General features: G+C 32.1%; 1 protein-coding gene across 1 annotated transcript in view; it reads left to right on the plus strand.

The window, feature by feature from the left end:
* Nucleotides 1–13,879, plus strand: part of LOC135223047 (polyadenylate-binding protein-interacting protein 1-like) — a 122,419-nt gene extending 108,540 nt beyond the window's left edge. The window contains exon 9 of the mRNA XM_064261563.1: nt 2,188–13,879. Within this exon, the coding sequence (XP_064117633.1) occupies nt 2,188–2,263 (76 nt within the window). The 3' untranslated portion in view covers nt 2,264–13,879. The remainder of the gene's footprint in view (nt 1–2,187) is intronic.
* Nucleotides 13,880–14,018: the final 139 nt, after the last annotated feature.

Genomic DNA, 14,018 nt, shown 5'->3' on the forward strand with positions numbered 1-14,018 from the left:
GTTTTGTTATACGGTAGTCTACTTGTTAGTCACTTTACTAAAATATTTGTTTACTTTACATAAAAACTTAGAAATTTACTATGTTACTTCATATAAATTAGTCAGAACAGATTCTAGATGGGTGGAAAAATTTTGTGGATTATGGCATTCCTCAAAAGCATACCTCATTAACAATTCTCTTGGAATAGGTCACATTCATTTGACCATTGGATAATTGGCAAATTGCCCACTTGGCCCTATTCCTGTATAGTACCAAGTTTTCAGGTATGTAAATGCCTGGGCACATGCGTTGACAATGCCATGGAGACTCGGTAGAATCCATAATCAGAAACACACTTGAAAAAAAAAATAACACTGGCACAAATAACCAGCTTGGAAGGAGAGGAAAGTGATAGCATCTTACCCTCTAAGGCAGTTAAGGAAAGACTGAATGCGTCACAAGGCGGTGTGCCGTTTTTGACCAGCTATCACCTGGTATGCGCAAGAGTTGCCAGATCTTCACTTGTACAGGGAGTCCCTGCTTTCCTGGTTTATAGCATTTCGGTTTTATGGTGCTTGGCTAGCAATGATTTTAACCAGATTTTTGGGACCAGTAGGCAGTTTACCAGCACTGATAAACCTCTTAACGGTGCTGTTAACCAGTTAACAGAGTTGTTAAGCAAATCTTAGGCACTTTCACCGATGTCAATGCTATGTAGTATTCAGTTGACAGCGATTTTCGGTTACTGTTGCTCACCCGATAACAGAGCCCCTTCAGTTAAATGGAGACAGCTTTGGTTTATGTAAATATAAAATTTTGTCTGTAATTTATTGATTAAAGATAATTTTTTCTATTATAAGATAAACCCTTTGGACCAGCCCAGTAAGAGTAAAGTATTTTAACTCAGGAGGTTTGGTATAACTAACTAATAATGGTGATGATGATGATAAGGGAAGTTTCTTTATTAGTAATGAGTTTCTCTTGATATATTAAGAATACACTACTGAGGAGTTGATTAAATCTTTTTGATTGTCTCTATGTGTGGAAGTTTAGAGTGTATGTTGCTTTTTGTTAATACGGGTACCTTTATAAACAATTTTAAAATTGTAAGTTGCTGTGAAAGTGCATTGCTAGTTATCAAAATGCTTTTTGTAAAGTTTAATTTTAAAACTACAATTTGAGGATCCCTGTATGTCATGCTTGCTATTTACAATTAATTAAAATGCCTTTGCTATTTTTGTGAGAACATTTACATTATAAGTTAACAGTGTAAACTTAGCCTAATAAGAGTACTCTGTATCATGAGGAAAGCTTTTAGTTTTTACGGTGGCAAGTAATTGTGAATGATCTTTGGTAGGAATGTTGTGTCCCATACATGATAAACCCTCTTACTTTACCTGGGGCATAATCTTTACTTGGATTTGAAAATTGGCTGAACTTTTTCATAGTAAAATTATCGATTGCAACACTTACAAACCAATATCTTTCTTGACAGTGTTCTGTGAAATGCTAAAAGATTATCTTTATGCCTTTGTGTAAGAGACAGTGAATTTCTTTCATTAAGTGATTATGCATTGTACTTAGATGTTAACTATCATCATCCAAGACATCAGGGGATAATATAACTTTTCCTTTTAATAATAAGCACAATGTATTTTAATTTGGTAAAACAACCATTCCAAAATAAATAAAGATGAAAAGAACCACAGTTTAATCAGCTTTTCAAAATTATTTCCAACCAGTCAGCTTCATGGGATAGGTGTGACATAATCAGTGAGCTGGGCTTAGCTGCAAAGCTAGCTGAATTCTACTATAAGTTGAGTCACAGAATTTGTTTTGATTAGAGAGGAAAAATAAGTTAGGTGTCAGCAAACAGTAATGGATGGAAAATTTTAATGGTAGAAAGTTATGTAGGTAGGATCAGAGAGTTCTTGAAAGAACCATTATCAAGTTTAATGCACCAGAGCTTCTTGGGCTATGACCCTCTCATGGGGAAAATTGGAGGACATATTACATATATTTTTTCAGTGTTAGTTAATTAGCTCTAAAATAATTAATAACGGGCATAAATTGATTTTGTTGGTATAGTATTTTAGGAGATTCCATTTAATCTCTTGATTTTGGCTACAATAGAAAAAATCTTGATTTTGGTTATAATAGAAAAACTATCATATAACTTATACTAATATAGATTTGTTTTTTTTCAGTTGGTCGCCTGCTGTAGAAGAATTGGAGGGTGATGTAGCTGAGGCATTTGAAGAGTTCCTCAAACTTCAGCAATGAAATATAAGTTTCTTTAAGGCTTTGTTGTCCTTTTAATTTTAGAAGGCCTTAATCTTTATATGTGAAAATAGGCTTTTGAGCAGCATTATTAACAACAGCTGCTTATAATCTTTCAGAAATATAATCCAAGTTCTGTGAGCGTAGTTGTTACTCAAAGGTAGTCTATAAGGAAATGTTTTGGTTTATTGTAAATTTGTTTGTGTTTCAAAGCTAGGATCATGTTTTATGAATATTAAATTTTATGAGCCTTTGAGTCCTTTTTTTAGGGAGCATACTATCCTCCTCAGATCCTTTTAAGTTTCACTGGACAAGCTGCATCTATACTGTATGCACAGTCTTGGCTAGAAAAATTATTAAGAGAGCCAAAAAGTCAGGGCACTTATTCTTAGCTAGAGATGTGTGTGGAAAGAGTTGCAACTAGAGGGATAGTGAATGTTTTAAATTTGAATAAAATGGCTCTTAAGTTACCCTACAAGAAAGAAGCCATTTTGGTCATACTGTACCCTGGCATATATATCCTGTAGCCAGCTTGAGCATCTCTACAGTTCGCGTACATATTATATTTAAGCTAGTGAAAGAAAGGTTGTCAGGAGCTTTTATAAATTTTGTGACCTTACTGCTGCAATTGTTTGGAATGTAAGGGAAGCTTTGTTATAGTGCTTATTGGAAGCAGTTTGAAGTTCATCTGGAGATATTTTTTTTATTTTGTATATGTGGATCTGTGTTTTGCCAAATAAATTTAACATGAAGTCAAGGTATGTTTGATATTATTAATGTAATACTGTATAAAATACCTATGATTGACTGTATAAAATACCTATGATTGACTGCATTAATTTAGTATTCTTTTCCATGTGTTTCTCTTTGCTCAAAGAAGTCCTGAAGTATTTATACAGACAACTGCTTGTTACTAACAGTACTTTAGTTTTTTTAACTATTTGCTGTGGATTTTATTTGCTAAATGCCTATAAACTAAGCACTGAAAGGTATTTACTCTCAAGTAATATTCGGTTATACAAATGGAAGTGACTTTGCTGTTGTACTAGTGACAAGGGAGAAGGCATTATAATTGCTACTGCACTTTGAATGAAGTTAGTATGTTCATCAAGTAAGTTTTGAAGTCACCATTTTTTTTTTTCATTTTTCCACATATTATTTTGTATTCTTAATCATATCATTATTGTCAAACATACTTCATTTTAAACTAAACTGTGCAATTAAAGCCAAAGGTATATGCAATGCACTTTTATCTCAAATTATGGAGCTGCATTTGAAATTTAGAATTGCATAGTTTGCAAAAAAACAAAGCATATATCTTTGCAAGTTTATTTTTTGTCCCAGGTGCTACCTACTAAATGTCTGCTAAATGTAGATTTATGAGCCCAAGTCAAATTTTTAAGAAAGACTATTGTTTAAATGTTACATTTTAGCAAAATTTTAATAATATAACCACTAATTCTTTTATGCATTTAGAAATTTGTTGCTTTCAGTTTGCTGCTGCATGCTCTTGACGAAGTAATAGATTGATATTAGTAGCAAAGATGCATCTTGAAAACGTATCCCTCATTTTGCAGCCCTTTTCACAAACAACTTACAACCCAATATATGGTTCAGGGATACTATTATTGTCTCCATTCTGTAACTAAAGGTAAAACACTAAATGGTGTTTGGTTAATGGAGGTGCTAAGTTCAATGGTTTCTCCTATAATTAAGTTTTTTAGTGGGATTAGGCTATTTCACTCTTTTGGTATGATAGGTGACTGTTCTGTTTCTTGGAAATATTTATTTTAAAATAGATGTAAGTTCTGGATGATTTTTTTTCTGTTGGAATTTATATATACTTCATACAGTACTACTCTTCTCTTTTCCATGGATGTATGAAATAACTCATTTGGAGGGGGATAAATAAATGTAAATTGTCTTTTGACATCACACTTGTATCTGTAATTTCTTGCTTTTGGTGGCATTACAGGGTTACTCTTTAGTGTATATGGCCAGATATATTTTGTTGTTTCTTTTTGTTACTTTTTATTTTACATTGTGGGGTCATTATTAGAGCTGTATTATTACTTTGTTTTTTATCTAGACAAATGATGAAATGTTTCTTAACCTATATTGCCTAAATTTGATGCAGTTCATATGAAAGTAGGCATCAGCTTGTAGGCTGTTTGATTAATTTTGTGTAGCTTTCCACTGTTGACATGCATGCCTTAGTTACAAAAATTAATTTCCTGTTGTTGCTATGTGAATGACTCTGCTGTCAGAATATATTCTTTTACACAACTTGATACCTTATTCAGCCACTGTTTCATGTATACTGGAAGCTTTTGAATGTAAAATCAAGAGTAGAGATATAGATGATTCATGCATCTATAAGCTATATTTCTGCAAAGGGATACTGTAATGTACATAATCATCAAGCTGTTCATTGTGAGGGCAAGGATCAGTGCATTTACAGTCACCTTAGTGTACATTTTGTTAGTAATTCAGCTGTTGACTTCAAGGTACTGATGATGGTGGATTTTATGTAGGATTTTATTTTAAAGCTTGCTGATTTGTCAGTGTAAATTTGAAGCCTGTGTAAGAATCTCTCTTGATTAGTTAACAAGGCTTTTTCCTATTGTAGACTTTACTTAAAAAAAAAGTACATCATGTTTAAAATTTCCTTGTTCACCAGAAATTTAATAGGCTATGAAGTATTCAATAAATAGGAGACCTAAAGAAAACCACATTATGCTGTTTGTGCTATTATTCATCTAAACTTAAATTATGCTGAGATTAACAAAATTAAAAATTTATTCTTCATAAGTGAGCCTGGCCATTTTCTACTTTAACATGGAATGGATAAGTCATTATCACTAATTGCAGATGCTAAAGAAACATGACTGTAAACCAATAATTTTAGTTAAACTACGGGAAATTGGATTTAATTTCCACCATTGACTATACTAGGTCAAAGATGAGTATACAATGTGCTAACTTTACGGTATTGTGTCGTCATGTACAATGATACCAGTAATTACCACAATGTGACCTATATTTCATGAATACCTTAGTTATTCCAGGAAGTGAACCTATTGCTGGCCTAAGGTTTCTGCAACAATACTTGTAGAAATGTTAATAATTATTTGTGTAAATATTTATTTAAATTATAATTCTGAAAGCTAGCTCTTAATGAGGCATGAATTTCTTTTTTCAGTGATACAGACTGTTTTCATGCATGATTTCTGGTCTATGATTGAACATTTTACTTTCGTAGGTTGTAGTTTATGATCATGAAGTACTCTCACTTAAGTTGTTAACATACCAGATGTAAAATGTATTATGGAACTGTAATGGAAAAAAGAACACCGAAGAGCCTAAGCTCTTCATAATTATGGTAGTATCTGTGCTATGGTTGATTACCATGAGGAAACAATTGTTCTTGGTACCCACCCAGAGCATTTCAAGAACTACTGTAGCTGTAGGTTTAAAGTGTGAAAATATTTGAGCTAAATTTGCTCCCTTTTTTTTAATCACTTAAGACTAATTTTATTGTTCTTGGTACCCACCCAGAGCATTTCAAGAACTACTGTAGCTGTAGGTTTAAAGTGTGAAAATATTTGAGCTAAATTTGTTCCCTTTTTTTTAATCACTTAAGACTAATTTGCTATCATTTTATGGTATGAATATTGTGATTCGCAAAAAACACTGCTATTAGATCAACAGTCCCTACTACACTGAAGTGTGTCAGGTTTGGATATCATTAATTATCTTTTGTGAAAAATGTGATTAGAATTAGTGTTGCCATTCATTATTCATGGGTATAAGATGACCTACCAGTGTGTGTAAGTGGTGGAGAAAAAAACAGTAACTTTAGAATAATGAAGTAGCATGGTATGAATGTATGATGTATTTTTAAATATGTTTTCACACAAATATGTTGAGTGATTTGTTTATTGACTATTTACTAGTTAGTAATTTGCCTAACTGACTGCTACATCCTAGGACACCAACATCTGCTATCTTCCTTTCCTTTCAGAAAAACTCTTATTAACCTTTTAAGTGATATGATGAAATAAGCAATGGTGTTATACTGAATGAACAGTGTATGGAAAATACCATCCATTTTTCTCATTAATAGTATCTTACTCTTACTTGATGATGGTAGGCCTTTTGTCTCGGAATTTCTTCCTATTAAGTTCATTTGCAGTGAGCCTGCAAGGCAGAAACATGTGTCGCATATTAAAATATGATTGACTAGACATCCCTTATTTTTACCAGTGCTGTATTTTCCATCACAGCAGACTTATCAAATTTAAACCAACCAAGTTAAAAATAGTAATTTATGAGATGTCTGAATTCGTCCATCCTTGGATATGGTCTACAACTTCATCAAGCTCACTCCTCTGAACATTGTTAACGGCTCATAATAGACTATGATTTGAGATTCAAATTATGCAGTTTTGACTACTAAATCTGGAGTATGATCTGCTGCAGTCTTACTGTAACTTGCTGCATGTCATTCAGTTTTAGTTCTATATAAGTTTCAGTTGAAAGGCTATAATGTTAAAAACTTGAAATGAATCCACTGGTTCTGGCACTGGAACCTTTTTCTTAGATGCAAATAGTTCTAAAATTGGTAATGATTTTATGAATAACAAACTCTGCATTTGACTGTGTGATCTGGTTAAACATCCAAAGCGTCTGTATGCCTCAAATCTCTGCCAAGGATGAGCAATCCCCTCTTCAATATGTTCATTTCCCCTTATTTCTTGAAGTATATATCCTAAAGAATACATAATCACTTGTATGAGGTACATAGTAAAAATCCACACCTAAATGTATGATAAAACTGATAGGAATCTATAAATGTGTGCTAAAATTAATACTTTAGAAATCCACATGAGTTTTTGGTATATATTTTGATTTTAAAATCACACCACTTTTTGGTAAAATTTTCAAATTCAGTGTGTAACTTTTCAAAAGTCAATAAGGATCCTTGGCTGAGGTAATAATAAGGCAGTAATGCTGATAAAGTAAATACTATACTAATAATGCATCATAAGTTACTACATCTTGTGCAGTTTATCCCATAATTTTAGTATTTAGTATCACTTAAGTTCAATCTTTTTATAATAAATGCCAGATAGCTTCTTGGTAGCTATGTTTTAAAATCAGTATGGGGTGACAGTAGAGATAACTATCAAAAAAGGAGTCCACAGGGATTACAGTGTTTGATACAAAATGAATGGGTAAGTAATATTCCAAAAAAGAAAAAAAAGGGACTTGGCTTGCATATTTGATGGCTACCTTAAAATTGCTTCCTGACTGTAGAAAATATAAAGCAAAGTAAATGGTACTCTGTACTTTCTATCGGTTTTAATTTCAGTTGACAAGGCATAACTTTATCATTTTTAGTTTCTTAGAAACCTAGTTATTATTTATTATAAAGGATTAGCTTATCCAGACTTCTGAGCCTAATAAAGGCTCTTCTTGGGCTGAGGAACCTAGTAAAATGTGTAATTTACTAAAGCAAAATGTGGTTTTCCATTAAAAAAAAAACATACTTGCACTATCTTTCAGTTCTCCTTGAGATATTACCTATATTTTGTCATGTTTTTATGCTTCAAGCAACAGTTAATTGAAAAACTCCATAATATAATTGATGTTTTAAGAACATGGCTATCAATTATCAGTTACAAAACTACAGTTTGATATGTGGTGTTATGGGCTTTAAAAAAATTGGTCTACCAATTTTAAAAAAGGACTAATGGCAGTTTCATTTATGTAGTCTTTCATAAGTAAAACTTCTGTAGAGGTCAAACTTTTGAAGGCTTCTTTATGAAAATGCTTTACCACTGATTGCAGAGGTTAGGCTAACACTGATTATTTGAAATTGATTAACAACAATTTGAAATTATTTTTGTCTAGTTTGATGAACAAAGTAAACTCTTTTTTTGTTTTAAATTTTTTCATTGGTATACTTCGTAATATCGAATACATACAGCAAACACCATGAACTTTATTTCTATAAGAATTAAAGTTCTTCAAAAGAAAAGAAAAAGTTGGATTTGTAAGTTTTGTTATATCAGTTGGCAATAGTGAGGTCAGGATTGAATAAATCATTAAAAAAAATCTTGGTAATGAGGTGAGCTGACAAAAAAAGAATCGTAATACTACTCTTCTTAATTCATATGGGGTGAAGGTTTAAGATTTAAGTAATGTCATATTAATATCAGTATTAACAACTGGCAGAAAGAAATCAAACTGTGATCAGTGTTACAGAGGAACTGAAGCTTAAGTGTCAGGTAATGGGATACAGCAGACTTTTTGTATTAAACCAATTCATAATATAGCAAGCATACTGTAACAGGCCTCTCTTTACTGAATGTTTTTAAGAGATAAAGTTGTGATGTCAGCTTGCTTTAAGAAACAAAGCTGCAATGTCAGTTTGCACACTTTAATTGGTCTAAAGCAGTAAGGAAAGGTCAATTCAGGAATCGACAAAAGAATAGGCAATAGCCATGGACTGAATGTTTTACTAAGGCAAAACAATTGTGCCCTCATTTTCATTGCACTTGGTAAGTCATTTTGGGAATGCCATGTACTTAAAAGAAAGCTTTAATTAATTAAAGTCCTGGAAATGGGCCTTTAAATACAACCTTCTGTTGCAGATGTATTTATAAGGCTGCTTGCATACGATCAAACTTTGTTCCTTGTGATGTCAGAAGTGGAGAAACTGCGGCCAAAGTTTGCCCACTGTTTCTCTGCTTCTGACGTCACATTGAACAAAGTTCAATCATGTGGACGTACCCTTAAAGTGTTGCATTCCAATATCAACTGATAAGGTTTGTATTTTTTGTAAAAGCTGCAACTATAAATACATAAGGTCTGATGACACCATACAAACAAAACAAATAAGGTTTGATGAAAAATTTAAGTTTATATTAACTTAATAGTTGTAATGTATGTAAAAATATATGGATGTGTCTTTCTGTAATGAGTTAGATTTATTAACAAAACTTTTAATATGAAATATTTATTTATACATGGCACAGTGCTTCTATGTTCATTACTTTCATGGATGGATATTGTCGAATACTAAAGCAAAAGTCTTCAAGTGTTGCTCTACATGTGGCGTGATGTTTGTGGTTGGGAGAATAGTGCAAACTATGTAAAGGTCAAGGTTTCTGATAAGCAGGCATGTGCATTGTCTTTATTAACTGAATCCAAGATAATTGGGAGTTTGTGATATGCTATTAATATTATTATGAATGTATTAAGTGATTTGCATAGTACTGTGGAAGCAGTAGTATAAGCAAGTTATGTAGAATGGTAAATCTGGTATTGGGCAATAGAAACTAAACACTCATTAATCAACAGCTGTTATTTGATTGAAGAAATGTGTTAGCTTCTACAGCAACCGGATTCTTCTTGCATTGTAAATTTTTTTTTCTCTTTCTTGTAGACACAGGTCTTATTTAATTTTCAGGAGATTCTGCAGGACTTGTAAATCTACTGACATTAATTATAGCTGATATGAATCATACTAGCTTTTAGCGGTAAATCCATTCTTTAGTTTCCATGTGCCTATGTGATTGAAAAACACAAAAATAATTGTACTGTATTTAATTTTAAAGTCTATGTAGTTGTCTTGAAGGGAAGTGCTGCACAGTCATTATTAGTGGATACAGTGACCCTTGTGACCTACTGTAATTTGAAGAGTTCTGTGATGGCCAGGCCCATGATAGCCTATGATTTTAGTGCATTAGTATACATGTACTTATAATGAGTCAGTCAAAATTCTTTTGACTGCTGATCTTTTCTGTTACTGAGGGTTTTGATTCTGTTGTGAAGACCTCAATGGCTATGAATCATAAACGGGCTATTTATGTTGCAATGTGGATAAATGAAAGAGGATTCATTAACAGCAAAATTTTTCCCTAGCAAATGTTGATAATACAGTAAATACCCTTGAGATTGAATAAAATTAGATACGTACATTTGATACATATGTCTGGCAGATATCTATATTGAAGATATTAACTTGTGTATTTTACCCACAAAAAAATTCATTGAAGTAAAGGGTAGTATTGTTTATGCTTTGTTGTGGCACTGCCAGTTAATTGTGTTGTTTTCACTGGCTTTTTTTCACAGTCTTGACTACTTATATTTAATTGACTATGTCAGTAGTAAAGATATTCATACAAGTACAGGAGATATACTTGTGAACTGTAGACTGTTGGGAGTGAATTGTTATACTTTTGCTTTTGAGTAGTGAATGGTGTTTATTCTAATTTTTAGTTATTAGTACATTGTTTTACACTGAGTTGGGTAGAACTTTGCTGATTATGTAGTGTGTCCTTTTACTTTAATTCTCACTAATGTACATGGATTTGGCAGAAGAGTAAGCTGTGATTCAGTTCTAAGTTGGCCATATTGCCTAATATTACTTTGCAGAGGAGACAATAGTGATTAATCTCTACTTGTGGTGTTTATGTCCTGTTATACAGGAGCCTTTGCTGGCTTTAGTACTTATGACTAATGTTGCATCTATACATTACTACTTAATTATATTGCTTAGACCACTTAATGCCACTCATGTATTATAAGTATTATGAGGTATAATTACCTAGAAAAGATTAGTACATTCTAGGTTATAGTTGGTTTGACAAAAAGTGAAATTTTTTCTCATTACCCATGACAATTTGTGATGATAATTAGGGTAATTTAAAATTCGTGGGTGATTTTAATTTAAATATAAGTAAATTGCATGGCTAGCAATACCACTGCCAATGGTGAATTTGAACTGCAGTTTGGTTGCTGTTAAGGGAATTTTAACATTGGGATGACATTTTTGCTACTCTGACTTCAGTACAGTACTTCTCATATGATTGATTACACTGATATTTCTTGCAGTTTGAGGTGAACCTGCAAGATTGCAATGGTATAAATTTATGGGCATGCAGCATCAGTCTAAGTACTGCAGCCTATTTCTTGTTGCTTTTGAAATGTGTAAATGTGATTAAAACCAGAGATTTAGGTTTCTGTGTCTGATGTCTATTTTTATAGAAATGTTACTTGGAAAAGTAAAACATTTTAGACTATCTTCAAATTTACAAGTCAACACTTAGTCATGCCTTAACATTAGCATTTTACTTGTATAAAGGAGCTTGTGGAATAATAAGTATGATAGCTTGTCTTGCCTTGTCTTGTAGGAAGTTCCATATAATGTTTAATCCTCTCATTGTAAATTTTATTCATGATCTTAATTCATGTACTTGTGACGGGTTTTGTGTTGGCTCTTGACATAATGTTTTGCAGGATTTAGGATTCTACATCCTCAAAAGCTTTTGTTATTGTTTCCCTATCTCAAGTTTACTAAGATTCCAAGGCACATGCAGTAATTTTGTTTGGTGAGATGATTCAAATTTGTATAGCTCATAGTGTGCATGATCGATGGTACTATTCACTGAAAAGTTGCTGGTTGTAAAAGAAAAATTCTTAGTTTACTATACATAGTCATTTGATCATATTTCAGATAATGTCCAGATATGGCTGTCTGTAGTATTGTTCTTTGTTTGTAAGCTAAAGGTTGAGCCTCTAAAATTCAACAAGTCAATTGAAATGATAAAGTCATCTAGTGACATTCTTTGGGGCACAGTTCATTTATTTTAGTACTTTTGTTAGTTATCTGAAAATGTTATAATGTCCTTTTTCAGTTTGGATACTGTGTACAAGAAGCAGTTGGACATTATTCCTATTTTTTCTCTACAAATGTTTATTGTACCTGAAAGTTCCCCCACTTTGAATATCCTGTTTTGCTAAAATACTCATATACATATTCCATATTTGGTCTTGTTTCTCCTGTAGACATTTAAAAGTAAGAAATAAAGACAAAGTAACGGTGGTTTTATTCACTTTCCATTTGGTTGGCGAGCTAAAATTACATTAGCCAAATCTTACTGTAATACAAGCCTTTAAGCAAAGGAATAAATGGTATTGTATTTAGCACCAATTTTCATCTCTGAATTATCTTTGTAGTGATAAGAGGTCTTAAAGATGGCAAAAACTCGGCTTAGTATAAGAAGATTTGTACTTTTATCTGAGATTTATGTTATAGTGCATTTGTTTGCAGTCTCTGCTTTATGTTAAGACTTATGCTTTAGTTAGGATCTTGAAGTATTACCCTGTATTTGTGCTATGGGCAGTATGGACCTCTACTCAACTATATTTTTCACCATGGAAAAACATTTTGTAACTTTAGAAACCCCAATGTACTTCCCTAATGACAGTGTAAGCTTGATTTTACTTTGAGGCTTTGTGCAATGTATTGTTATCCAGTGAATAAATTAGGAAAAGTGATTTTCATGTTGGTTATTGCCAATAAATCATGATGTGTGTCATAGCAAAGATGATAAAAACTCATTGCAGTGTTCTCCAAAATGTGCTCAGTAGTATTTGCTGTGGTACCTGTTATATGGACAAGTAGCCAGTTTTGAGTATAATAGAAATCTCCACTAAAGGAGAAAAACAGTGTGGATAAAAAGAAAATGTTATCAACAGTATTGCATAAATGATTGTGTTCTGGTATTACAAAACTGGTTAACAGCTGTTATGTAGTTACAATAGAAGAATAGATAAAATATATCTGTTGTTTTGCAGTTTGTATCACACTGTGTTTCATGGCATGTAATGCATCTATGCCTTATGTTTACAAATGGTTTGTGTTCTGTCTTTTTGTGACATTTAATCTTATACTGTACTTTTGAGTAGCGGTGAAAAGGAAACATTAGGTTCGTCTAAATTTTTTTTATATTTTTGTTTTAATTGTTCCATGATTTGACCAAGGATTCTTAGTCTATTTATTATTTGAGGATTACATTATTACATAATTATTTTGTTTCATTTAAGAAATGCACTGACTTCTCATTAAAAGTTAATTTTCTTATATTAAATGTAAGCACAGGAGTTATTTTAATAACTGTATCTTTGGATCATCCTAAGTTTCTTAAATTTATCTCAATATGGTATGAAAATAGTGTAATGTTTCTCCCGGATACGATGGTACAGTATTGTAATTTTGGCTTGGGTAAGTATACTGAAGTGCTAATCATATTTATATTTATTCCAGTAGAGCTTTGTTGCTGATACTATTGCTATATTGTGTTCACTGGGCTTATTTATTTGATAGGTTAACTGGCTATGCTTTCTCCATTACCATATTTCTTGTACTGTATTTTGCATCTCGTGTAAATAGAGCTGTTTACAGCCCGTATATAATGATGCTGTACTATTTTTTTTTTTTCTGTAAATGTTGCATATGGAAGAAAATTTATTTGTAAAGAATTTCGTTTGGTACAGTGTTATTTTTTCTTTAGTTCATGAATTGTTTGTTAACTATGAAATAGAGCATGCTGTAAATATGTATCCTATTAATGGGAAGCTTTAACCCTGAGTAATGCAGGATTGATAGGCTTTATTAGGTCCTAATTACCAGATGTATTATTCTTCCCCGTCCCAAGTTTTTTTCTTAGCGCATTGCCAGATTCTGTACAATTATATTTTTTAAAAGCTTTGTGTCTTGATATCTTTGGCCTTGTGCTCCATGCAATTAAATTTTAGATTTCTTCATTTCTTACCTTTTTATTCATCCTTTATTTGCATTTTTATTGTCATATGAAATATTTATGTTGGTTCTAGGCACAAAGTAATTAAATGAAAGGAACTAAATGATGGTAAAACATATAATAAAAATGTTTCCATTTAGGAA

The sequence above is a fragment of the Macrobrachium nipponense genome, chromosome 20 (assembly GCF_015104395.2).
Source record: "Macrobrachium nipponense isolate FS-2020 chromosome 20, ASM1510439v2, whole genome shotgun sequence".
Lineage (NCBI taxonomy): Eukaryota > Metazoa > Arthropoda > Malacostraca > Decapoda > Palaemonidae > Macrobrachium > Macrobrachium nipponense.